Source organism: Theropithecus gelada, chromosome 7a (genome assembly GCF_003255815.1).
Source record: "Theropithecus gelada isolate Dixy chromosome 7a, Tgel_1.0, whole genome shotgun sequence".
Classification (NCBI taxonomy): Eukaryota; Metazoa; Chordata; class Mammalia; order Primates; family Cercopithecidae; genus Theropithecus; species Theropithecus gelada.
In genome coordinates this window covers 42,872,429-42,885,455 of record NC_037674.1, presented here as the reverse complement: position 1 = coordinate 42,885,455, position 13,027 = coordinate 42,872,429, and the positions used below count along the sequence as shown (strand labels likewise).

Genomic DNA, 13,027 nt, shown 5'->3' with positions numbered 1-13,027 from the left:
AGTGAAACAGTAAAGAATAAAACTATGATTTGTGAAGTGTAGTTGCTACCCAACTAAGTTAGTGGAAAACACTGCATAACATATGACTCATAAAATCTAGAAATCATAATAGTATTAAATTCAACCTCATGAATAAATAAAAGATTCTAAGTTTACATTGCATTATATATTTATTTATTTGGAAAGTGGGACCAAAGAACTGGTATAATTCTACAGCAACTCATATCTTGCCAAAAAGAAAAATGTTTTTATGATTCTTTTCTAGGTCATAACAGTTATAATCAGAGTTATTTGTGCAGCAATTCAAAGCAATGTTTGGTTTGGCTATTTTGTTATGCATTCATAATCGTTCTTTTAAAATTCATGTTAACAGATACATGTTTCAAGCCTTTTAAGAAACACTTTTTATTTAAAAGAAATAAATCAAAGTCAAATTTTCTGTAGATCTCTTAATGTGTTATATTATAAACTCTAACTGGAACTAGATGTCAGTGAGGAAATGTGAACAGTACCAGGGATTTCTTCTTGCTTCCACATACCTTTGAGGACCTACTAGAAAAAATGTTAGAAGGCTGTTTGTTACTATTTGGCAGACTGAAGATATTGAAAAAACCACCAGTGAGTCTCACTTTTAACACGTTTTTGGTAAATTGATTTTACATAACAGAGTCACAGGATATACAATTTTCAAGATAGTTTTGCAATATGAGTATGTGTGTGTGGCAGGGGTTATATGTGTTTTCAATGCACTAAAATCCTTGCATCAGCCTCTTATTATCAGGAGGAATACACCACTTCCTAAGATGGAGAAGATACCAGCTTCTGGGAACAAATAATGTAAAGTGGCTACATATTCACATTTGCTCTGTCAAAAATGTCTAAGGCTATTTACAGGCTTTTGACAAGCTGATCAAGTTTCATAAGAAGTAAGGAAACACATGGCCCTCGGCAGCCAAATAATAATCCCCTTCGAGTGTTTAGTTTCTAAAATGATTAGCTTTGATGATGCCTTTCTAATTAACTATACATCACAATGCTAGACACATTGCTCTAGTTTGGGTTAGTGCTTTTGAAATGATTTTTATAAGTGGTAAATCACAACTGCATTTATCCCCAAATGCTTTATATGACTGTTTAAAACCAAATACCTGAACAAACTTCTTTCACAGTGCTTTTTGCACAATGCTTCTGTTTTGTAAATCCAAAATGAAAATACTGTTTTTCAGTTAGTACTACCATACAACTATATCAACACAAAATGATAACTATTTGATCAAAAGGCTGACAGTTTGAAAAAAATATACATAATGTACATCCAATTTTAAGTTGCTCTGGTGCAGATATTTATGGCATCAAGTTTGACAGAAAAAGGAGATTTAATACAGTAAATGAACATCTATTAGCTATATGTCATAAAAGGCAAAGTGCTTTCCCAAATTCTCTTTGCTCAAAGTATATAGATACAACATCCAAGGCATTCATTCTATTTGGAAATTGGAAAAATATATAATTAATGACTAAGAATCTGTCCCAAGTTTTGGATATAATTTTGAAATCTCTATTTACTGAAGTCTGAATCTTCATTCAGATTCATAAAGCAAAGCATAATCCTTTTTAAATCTAGAGGTATGCCTTTTAAAACTCCAGTACTCATCAGAAAAAGTTCGCATGAAACACAACAGTTGCCTCGGGCTACAAAGCCTCAGTACTCCTCCAGCTAAGCCAATATTAATTCTAGATTGAAGAGGAAAACCAACAACAACAAAAGAGAAATCTGCTTCTGTCTGTGTTGCCAGAGAAATAATATTTGTATTTCAAGAGCTTTGGGCTCATGGGAAACAGATAAAAACCCTTTCACATTATTCACAGTGACATTTTAAATAAAGTTTCAGCAGGAATAAAAATATCTAACTTTCCGGTTATTTCTTAGGCTATACAAGTATTTGTAAGATAAAGTGCTCTTAAACCAAACCTGTTAGAATAACATAAAGCACATATAAAGAAACTGAAAATACATTTCAGGGTTACATGAATGAAGTAGGCAGTTGAAAATGTCTATGTAGGAAATTTGGAAGATTAATCTAAGAGACTATTATGCTAGTTAGAAATGGCTTTGCAATTTAATTCTAACATTAATCTTGCTTTTAGTTTTGATTTCACCAAGTCATACATTTAAGAGCTTTTGAGAGAAGCCAAAGGTTAAAAATATATTTACAAAAATAGAGATGTTACCTCAGTAATTGTTTTCAGTGTTAGAAATGATCTCAAATTAAATAATTTCCCAGTTAAAATGAAGCACTACTCTTAATTCTCCTAAGAAAACTCCACAACATGGAAAGAGTACAATCCTTGCTTTAGGACAAGGTAGCATCTAGTCAATGGCAAAAATGGGCATCAACTCTGAGATCTCTTACTGCAAATCTACATTTGATTCTTTTTCCCTCTCATTATTTTGCTGACACAAAGGATTAGTCCCTGCTTACCTCAGCTTTAGAATAATATTCTCATATATTTGTACATTATGAGAGGATATACAAGTGAAGAGGATTCTGTGCTGTTGTTTTATTTTGATTTTTCTAGTGCTAAGCCTACTATCAAAGAAATACAATATTTAAAATTTCTCTATTAATTCTTTTTGCTGGTAAATTATTTCCTCATTAAAATTATGGTACTAGATTATTTAGGAATATCAAATAAAATAGAGAAATCTGAATGAGCTACAAATAAGTCTTTAAAATAGGCATACATTTTCTTAATCATTGCTAATTACAAACAGAATGAGAGCCACTCCATCTCCAAAAAATTCCAAAGACAAAAGGATCACAATCTTTACTTAATATCTACATTACATCTTACACTACTAATAAATGACTTTTATTTCTTAAAAAATAAGAGCTCATTAAAACAACTCATTACTTACACATGCTTTTCTCTGATTAATATATGGTAAACTGATTCCATAGTTCGCATTTACAGCAGCCCTGTGGTGGATGTTTTCAGGATCCTGCATGATTTTTACATTCAACCCTACCTTTCGCTGAAACAAAGAAACAATGAAACTTTCATGCTGGATGAACAAAAATGCTTACTAACATTTTATATCCTCAAAGGAGTTTAAAGTTCTTTGGAAATAATTATTTTAATGAAATTCTCACTGGAAAAAAATATATTTGGATCTTTTATTTAGGCTGCTAATCAGTCCCTTTTATTCACAGAAAAGGAACTTTCTATAGGTTTTCCTCCGTATATCCCATTGCTCCTACAAATACATCCTCAGACACATTTTCTCAAAAATAACGCTGGAAGCCAACCAAGGTGGGCAAAGGACTAGATAGAATACCTGGTCTTAATTTATTTTTAGCTTTCCAGGTCAAGGATTTTGCCAATGAAATCTATACCACAAATACACAGGCAGAGGGCTCCCTTGGTCTGTTAATGTGGCCACTTTCCTCTAGGGACATTTACAGGTAAATCTCAATTTGGGCCTGGTAAATTTACAACAAATTTATCTACTCCTTCACAGAGGTTCTGTTATCTGCAAGAATAATTTACGCTTTCATTAGGAAAAAAAAAAAAGCCTCTTGTTTGAACCACTTATTCCTCATTTTAAATAATTCAAATTAGTTATCGTTGACATGCTTAAAAATAAACCATGAGAGTGGGCCACACAGTGGTGGTGGGAAGGGGCACTAGATAGTTGTCAGGACCCCTAGGTGCCAGCTCTCCTCTCGACTGCTCTGTGTGACCTTGGGTAAGTCACTTCACCTCTATGGAAGTCAGTTTCTTTATTCGCAAAATGCATGTTAGACTTGATGGTCTCTTGAGGAACCATGCCCGAGCTTTGGGATTCTATGATTTTAGGCTAAAAGATAATTTCGCATGTAGGGAATATGGTATTATTAATAATTTCTAGTCTTTTGTGATTTTTAAAATTGTAATACAATGCATATACCATAAAATTCACCCCTTTAAAGTGTACAATTCAGTGGTTTTCAGTATATTCCTACAACCATCGCCGCTATCTAATTCCAGAACGTGTGCATCACTCCAAAATGAGACCTCATACCCATTAGCAATTGCTCCCCATTCCCTCCTCCCACTAGTTCCAGGCAACCAGTAATCTACTTTGTGTCTCTACTGATGTATATCTATTCTGGACATTTCATAAAAATGGAGTCAAAATATGTAGGTTTGTAGGCTTTGTAACTTTTTTAAAAGGAGGTTAGAAGTACCGTGAGCAACTTAGCTGTTTTCCCTTCAATTAAGTGTCTTAGTTTTGAGGGTGATCTGACGCAGTTGTTAAAATGGTTGTAGGAATCAGACAGATTTGTTCATGATCCAGCTATTTCTTTGACATAAGCATTCATAAAGGGTCTGTGCCTAATGTCAAAGTGAAGAAGAAGGCTACAAAAATATCTACAGAATGTATGCTAGATAAGCATAGATATGTCTAGGTAAGGTCTTTCTTAACAGATATTCCAAATCTTCCTTTTACTTTTTAATAGCATGTTTGTTGTTGTTGTTTTGAGATGGAATCTTGCTCTGTCACCCAGGCTGTAGTGCAGGGACACAATCTCCGTTCACTGCAACCTCCGCCTCCCAGGTTCAAGTGATTCTCCTGCCTCAGCCTCCTGAGTAGCTGCGATTACAGGTACATGCTACCACACCTGGCTAATTTTTGTATTTTTAGTAGGGACAGGGTTTCACCATGTTGGTCAGGCTGGTCTCGAACTCCTGACCTCATGATCCACCTGCCTGAGCCTCCCAAAATGCTGGGATTACAGGTGTGAGCCACCGTACCCGACCAATAGCATTTCTTAAACCAAATCTCCAAATAACTGTCCTCAACTGTCTACTTTATTTAATCTGGGCAAGAATACAGGATTCAAACAAGGCATGTCTATTTCCTTCTCCTTGAGGTACATGTGGTCACAAAAGTAATGTCATACCTAATTATAAATGGCTTTTCTTCTGTGGGTAACACTCACAGCACCACTCCAGGGTTTTTGCATGCAAGCAGATTGCCTCTTCTATTGAAATTAATACCTGAACATAATATTTTCCTTCTTAAACGTTCAGAATAATTGCTATTCTACCAAGGATTGGGAAATTGCTAATATGTATTATATTGACTGGATCTGGGTTTTTGTAATTAGGGTATTTTTAAAATGTGTGTATTCTGGATACAGAATTGATGGTAATAGCTTCATCTATCATGTCTAAGCTGTTAGAACTTTTTAATTATGGGATTATTTGCTCAGTGGGCCATAGCAGTTTTCTTAGTTTTATCATGCTCCATCAAGTTCGTGTGGTTATAGGTCTGGTATAGGGAGGAAATGGCCAAATACAGAATCACTGTTAAAACTGGCCTTAAAATCCTGTAGTGTTCTGCTTATTGTTAAATTCTGTAGCACTAGACATAGTTATTTCCGAAAAGAAATCAGTATGTAAATAGAAATCCAACAGAAATGATAGATGTACTATCAATTCTTTATTGTTGGGTTCTAAAGCAATGACTTGAGGTTAAAAGATAATTTAAAAATATTAATGTTCTCATATTTACTATTTTGGTACCAATGCTTGTGTATACCAAAATAGTAATATGTAGCACACATGATTTAATTGCTCTTTTCAAAAACACTTAAAAGGCATCTATGTTTAAAGAAAATTAACATAATCATACGAGCATAGTGGCTCATTCCTATAATCCCAGCACTTTGGGAGGCCGAGGTGGGTGGATCATTTGAGGCCAGGAGTTCCAGACCAGTCTGGCCAACATGGTGAAACCCGTTTCTACTAAAAATACAAAAATTAGCCAGGCATGGTGGCGGGCGCCTGTAGTCCCAGCTACTTGAGAGGCTGAGGCATGAGAATTGCTTGAACCCAGGAGGTGGAGGTTGCAGTGAGTTGAGATCATGCCCTGCACTCTAGCCTGGGCAACAGAGTGAGGCTCAGTCTCAAAAAAAAAAAAAAAAAAAAAATTAACATAACAAATGTTTCGCTGAAATTCACTACCAAATACATTCAAAACCTAAATTTGTCTTACAAACCATCTACTGTGATATATGGGAAAATACTTACAAACATATGCTGTATTATGAGACCCAATAATAGGTTTTCAAGAAAATCAATTATAGACTTCAAAAACAAAAATAAAATTAATCATTCCATTAAGCAGGAAAGTATGCTCTGGAAGATGATCATTTTTTACCAACAGTAAGATAAATATCAGAAATAATTTCAGAAAATTTTAGTAAATTGGTCAAGAAAAGATATCAATGTATGTAATCTATCTTGAGTCACTAAACAATCTAAACTTTGTATTCTCTCCTTTTGATGGTAATTACAAGCAGATATATCAAATGTGACTCTCATTCAGACTTTGGTTTGTAAGAACAAAAGTTATTATCAGAGCCAATTACTGTTTTACCTACATGGCTGCACAGAAGCAGGGAGCTCAATTTTCATCTCATCAGTGATTTTGTGGTATTTATTTTATTACTATGCCCACAAAGCTATATAAGAAGGAAATAGCTTATGCTATTAAAACTAGGGTTGGAATATAGGAGGCTAAGGTTTCTTTTAGAAGAACTTCTGAATTAAAAACACTAGGCAGCGTGTAATGCCAGCTCCCCAGACATGGGTAGACCATAAAATGACACACATCTGAGCAGTAGATCCCACACAGAGTAATCAAAATTGAAATGCTTCACAAACAAAGTTGAGAGAGGCTATTTACGAAGTTACAGTATTATCAACAGTGTTTGCTGCAAGTAATGTCTTCTAAAGTGGATATTGCTTAATATCATATTCCCACTGGTTAAAGACAGCTGCTGTTCAGTCTCAGAAGCAGAGAAAAGAAAAATACAAAGAATTTAGTCACCTTTAACACTCATTCTTTCAATCACTGTCTCATGTAATACAAAGAACAATAGACGTCAAGTCCTGATTTGAGCTGTGTGATCTAGATTTCTCATTTGTAAAACTGGGTAGTAACACTTAGCTTCATAGGGTTGTTTGTGAAGTTCAAATGACTAATGTACGGTTAAGTATCTTATAAATTATAAAGTACTATTCTGGAGCCAATGTGAAAGAGGCTCCCACTGGCCCCAAAATAACGATTACAATGGATTGAAACACTTCAAACATACAAAAATCTATGAGTTCTTAATAATATTCTCTTCCCCTCAAAAACCTAGTTGATAAAATTGATAAATTAACCTAAAAATTGATAAATAAAAGAAGTAATTAAGCAAAAAGTAAGTAATTAAAACTGGTTTTCAGAGTCACCAAAGAGTTGCTAAAGAAAACTTCCTCACAGAGGCTAAAAAAATGCAAAGGAATGATAGAATTCTAAAAATCACTACTTTGTAATTCCTAATGAAATAATGTATTAAAGCAAATATCAATGGTTGCTAATATCATTAAGTGAAAGGTTGCAGAGAATTTTATAAAAGACATATAAAATTTTAAAAGACATTATAAAATTTTATAAAAGACAAATTCAGCTGATAATTCTCATTGATCAGTCTTAATATTATTAAAAGACAAAAAAAGAAATTGCCTCTTGATATGCTATAAAAGAAAATACACAGGCACTGGGTATAGCACCATTGTACAATAAGAAGTAGTCCTGCCAAAAAGACAGAATCTGAATACAATCAAGCTTCTAGATAAAACTACCAATTTACAAGAGATACTAGGGACAGAGGAACATGTAAAATGGCACCACGGGATTGCAATCAGATAAATCCAGACTGTGATAAGAACCTATATGAAAAATGACCTGGTTTCTTCAACAAATAATTGACATTAAAATTTTTTTATTTTTAATTTTTGTGGATACATAGTAGGTATATATATTTATGGGGTATATGAGCTATTTTGATACAAGCATATAATGAGTAATAATTACATCAGGATAAACAGCCATCACCTCAGGCATTTATCCTGTCTCTGTATTACAAACAATCCAGTTATATGCTTTTATTTTTAAATGTACAATAAATTGTTGAGTATAACAGAGTGACCAGCCAGTGTCACCTTCTTTTGATATACTAGATCTTATTCATTCTATTTAACTATATTTTTGTGCTCATTAACTATCCTCACTTCTCCCCAAGCCCCACACTACACTTCCCAGCCTCTGGTAACCGTCCTTTTACTCTCTATCTCAGTGAATTCAATTGTTTTAATTTTTAGCTCCACAAATAAGTGAGAACATGTGAATCCTGCCCTTCTATGCCTGGCTTATTTCACTTAACATAATGATCTCCAGTTCTATCCATGTTGTTGCAAATGATTTTTTTTTTTTTTTTTTTTTGGCTGAATATATTCCATTGTGTGTAAGTGCCACATTTTCTTTATCTATTCATCTGTTGACGGACACTTAGGTTGCTTCCAAATCTTGGCTAGTGGGAATAGTGCTACAATAAACATGGGAGTGCAGATATCTCTTTGATACACTGATTTCCTTTCTTTTGGAAATGGGATTGCTGGATCATATGGGAGCTTTATTCTTAGTTTGCTGTTGTTGCTGTTTGAGACAGATTATTGCTCTGTCACCCAGCCTGGAGTACAGTGGCACAATCTCTGCTTACTGCAACCTCTGCCTCCCGGGTTCAAGTGATTCTTGTGCCTCAGTCTCCCAAGTAGCTGAGATTACAGGCATGCACCACCACACCCAGCTAATTATTGTATTTTTTAGTAGAGATAGGGTTTCATCATATTGGCCAGGCTGGTCTTGAATTCCTGGCCTCAAATGATCCGCCCACCTCAGACTCCCAAAGTGCTGGAATTACAGGAGTAAGACACCACGCCCAGCCTATTTTTAGTTTTTTGAGGAACTTCCAAACCGTTCTCTATAGTGGTTCTATTAATTTACATTCCTACCAACAGTGTAGGAGGTTTCTGTTTTCTCCACATACTTGCCAGGATTTGTTATTGCCTGTCCTTAGATAAAAGTCATTTTACTGGGGAAGATAATATCTCAATGTAGTTTTGATTTGCCTTTCTCTGATGATCAGTGATGCTAAGCCACCTGTTTGTCATTTGTATGTCTTATTTTGAGAAATGTCAATTCAGATCTTTTTTTTTTGACCAAGTCTCACTCTGTCGCCCAGGCTAGGAGTGCAAGTGGCATGATCTCAGCTCACTGCAACCTCCACCTCCCAGGTTCAAGCAGTTCTCCTGCCGCAGCCTCCCAAGTAGCTGGGATTAAAAGCTACGACATCACGCCTGGCTAAATTTTGTATTTTTAGTAGAGACGGGGTTTCACCATATTAGCCAGGCTGGTCTGGAACTCCTGATCTCAGATGATCTGCCTGCCTTGGCCTCCCAAAGTGCTGGGATTACAGGTATAAGCCACCATGCCCAGCCTCTTTTGCCCATTTTAAAATCAGATTATTAGATTTTTTTCTCCTAGAGTTGCTTGAGCTCCTGATATATTCTGGTTATTAATTCCTTGTCAGATTAGTAGTTTGCAAATATTTTCTCCCATTCTGTGGGTTGTCTCTTTGTTGATGGTTTCTTTTTGCTGTGCAGAAGCTTTTTAACTTGATGTGATCCCATTTGTCCATTTTTGCTTTGTTTGCCTGTGCTTGTAGGGTATTACTCAAGAAATCTTTAAATGACATGTTTTAAACGAGGGAAACTGTTTAGATAAAACGAAATACAATTATAATGTGTGGACCTTGTTTACATCCTGATTCATGCAAACAACAGTAGAATGACAATTTAAAGACAACTGGGGAAAATTGCACATGGACTGGGAATTATACAATATTCGTGAACTGTTGTTAAGTTTTTGGCATGATGGAGGGAAAGATGGACAAGGATGTTTGCAAGAGAGAGACTATGGTGCTGAACCATTGAATCAGTTAGAAGAGATTTAGATTATATACCAGAAAACGCTAATGGGGTCTATTCTCACTAGTTACAGGTGATAATGGTTATTTTTAAAAATCTTTACCAAATAACATATGATAAAGGGAAATGATATAATGTCTGGGATTTACTTTCAAAGACTTTGCCAAAAATAGTAGAGGGAATAGATGAAATTAGAATGGAAAAATTATGTTAACTGTAAAAGCTGAGAGATGGTTATATGGATTTTTGCTTCTATTCAAAAATACATTTTCTTAATAAAGTGTCAACCAAAATTAAGGTGTAATTAAAATGTAATGATTCATTATTTTATTATTAATTCTTTATTTTATTTATTTATTATTTTATTATTAACTCTAACACTCTATGCTCTATTACCTCCCCTCTTATCTCCCTGTTAAGGCTAGAAGGATCAACAAAGTAGAAGCCCTCCACAATCATAGCATCACTTAACTCCATGCTGCTTCTAAATAGCCCAGCTGCTGCCTAACTGCTTCAGGTTCACAAAACCTAAAGGCTTACCTACTTCTATTGAGATGTGGCCTTCCCGTTTTCTCTTTCCTACAGGAGTTGAACTGGAGAATAAGAGAAGGGTTAGGGGAGAGAGCTAACATTTTTTCAGGTCCCATTTTGTGGCATGCACCAGAACAGGTGGGTGTGGTCATATTCAACTGATTTTAGGATTTTAGTCCTAAAAATAACAATAGGAAGTATATGATATTGTCACTACTTTGCCAATGAGGATAATTGGTTAAGTGACTTCTCAAGGTCACACAATCCAGAAGTGAGGAGACAGGATTTGATTTACGTCTCTGAATCCAAAGCCTTATTTCATCACAACATACTGCCACATTATAAAGAAGTGTTAGGTGATGCACTCTTGATTCAACTTCCTATCATCCTATCAGATCCTTTACCCACTCTACTCCCCACAGGCACTGCGTGGTCCATGCTTCACTGATTATTACATAGACCTCCTTAATAGTCCCTTAGATGGGTCTCTTTACGTCCAATCCATCTTCTGCATGATGGCCCGCCCTTAATCACTGAATCGAATATGTCTCTCACCTTTAAAATCCTCCACCAGTTTCCCTTAGGGTGGCGTAGTCTGAACCATTCCTACTTTCCAGCCCCCACTCCTGCCATTCCTTCCTGACAAGTCTGTGCACTTTTCATGCTGAATGACCAATGCCCACACACAACACGCTCTCTCCACCTCTGCAAGTGAGCATGCTGTTCCTTCTTCTGGGAATGTCTTCTTCTTCCCTCTTCAGTGTCTTCTGGTCACACTTTTATTCAAACTTGAATTTCAGTCAGGCCCAAATTACTCTGGGAGGTCTCCTCCAACCTCTATCTCTCCTTCTTTAATTCCAACAAAATTCATTCATTCATTCAGACACTTCTTGAGAGCCTAGTAGGTGTTAGAAACAGGAAAGATGAAGTCCCTGACCATGTGGATCTTACATTCTTGAAGGTATGTGAGGAATCAGACAATAAGCACATAAACAGATATAAAATTAATTTCAGATTGCCCTAAATGCTCTAAATAAAATACACTAGGATAATGGGATAGAGAATAAGAGAAAACTACCTTAGATATTATGGTCAAGAACAGCCTCTATGAGGAGACAACAATTAGACTAAGACCAGAGTGATGAAACTGAGCTAGTTAAGCAAAGATCTCTAAATGACTGAGGAGTGAGAAACTGATGATTCGTGAAAGGAAATAACTGTAGAAACTAAGGCCTTAATAAGAGGCTGGCCTTAATAGGAGAGGGACACTTCCGTTATGATTAGAGAGAAGGCACAGAAAGTACATCTCGACCTAGAAAGGCTGATGTATTTGGTTAGGATTCATTTGTCTATATGTGACTAAAAACTGGAAGAATATCGTTTAAATAGGACAGAATTCAGTCTTCTCATGTACCTGAAGTCCAGAGGTAGGTTGTTCAGGGTTGATTTGGAAGTCATAAAATTGTTAGGGATCAGACCCCTTCTAGCTCAGTACTCTTCTATCCCAATATGTGGACCTACTGTTCCTGTCTAAGATGGCTGCTAGATAGAGTTCCAACATCATAGATTCATCCCACGTAGCAAAAGAGAGGAGGGAGAAGAAAAGGATCAAAGGGCACAAGCCAGTTCTATCTTTTTAGAACATTTCCTGAAAGCTACCCATAATACTCCCCCTTACATTTCATTAGCCAGTACTTGCCCATATAGCTATAATCAACTGCAAAGGAAGCTGGAAAATATGGTCTTTACATGGGACAGCCATATTTCTAGCTAAAAAGATCAAGGGCGTTATGACAAAGAAAGAGGGAGAGGAATACTGGAGATACTAGCAGACTCTGACACAAAAAATGAGGTAGGTGAGTATGAAGGGAGATCATCAGCTGAAAGTAAGGGGAGACAAGGGTGCTAGAGGTATGAAGAGAGAGGAGAAAGTTTAAAATAGCCATCTCAAGGGATGAGAAACTGATTTTGCTACAGAAACGTGCTAGCACATATAGGCTGAATTTAGTGCCCACCAGAAATTTGGGGTCATAAAATTAAAGTGAGACCACTAAGCACCATTGTGAGATATACTACAGCTATATTTAGCTTCTCAGATGCAAACACAGAGCAGTTCGTTAGGTTTAACCAGACTTGTGTTTTGTCTCCCAGGCATGACGGAGGGAAAGATGGACAAGGACGTTTGCAAAAGAGAGACCATGGTGTTGAACCACTGAATCAGTCAGAAGAGATCTGACATTACAAAACAAAAAACCCTTCTGGGGTCTATTCTCACATGGCAGAGGTAGTCAATTGCTAGCATTAGTTCAGCTGCTCAGAGAAGCCATTGGGGGCCCAGTTCCTTTCTCTCTTTCTGCTCTACAATCATCAGGGTGTTGCCTTTTGTCCATGCTTGTCATCCCATGGTTGCAAGATGATTGCTGCAGCTCCAGATGTCATGTCTGTGTTTAAGGAAGGAAGAAAGGAGAAAGGGAAATAGGGGCAAGGGAACATGCCAGCTGTGACTATCCCCGTTATTAGAAAAGCAAAATATTCCCTGGAACCAACCCCCAGTAGACTGCTGCTCGGTACTAACTGGACAGAACTGGGACACGTGGAAATATTTTGCTTTAACGAAGGCTCAGAAATG

General features: G+C 36.2%; 1 protein-coding gene across 8 annotated transcripts in view; it reads right to left on the bottom strand.

The window, feature by feature from the left end:
• IQCH (IQ motif containing H) overlaps positions 1-13,027 on the bottom strand; it is a 258,516-nt gene that overhangs the window by 202,369 nt on the left and 43,120 nt on the right. The window contains exons 5-6 of one of the 8 annotated variants that reach the window (XM_025390850.1): positions 2,921-3,037; positions 152-552 (exon numbers count right to left, since the gene is read on the bottom strand). The exons of the other annotated variants lie outside the window; for them this stretch is intronic. Of the exons in view, the coding sequence (XP_025246635.1) occupies positions 550-552; positions 2,921-3,037 (120 nt within the window). The 3' untranslated portion in view covers positions 152-549. Of the gene's footprint in view, positions 1-151; positions 553-2,920; positions 3,038-13,027 lie in introns of those variants that run through there. 8 annotated transcript variants of the gene reach the window in all.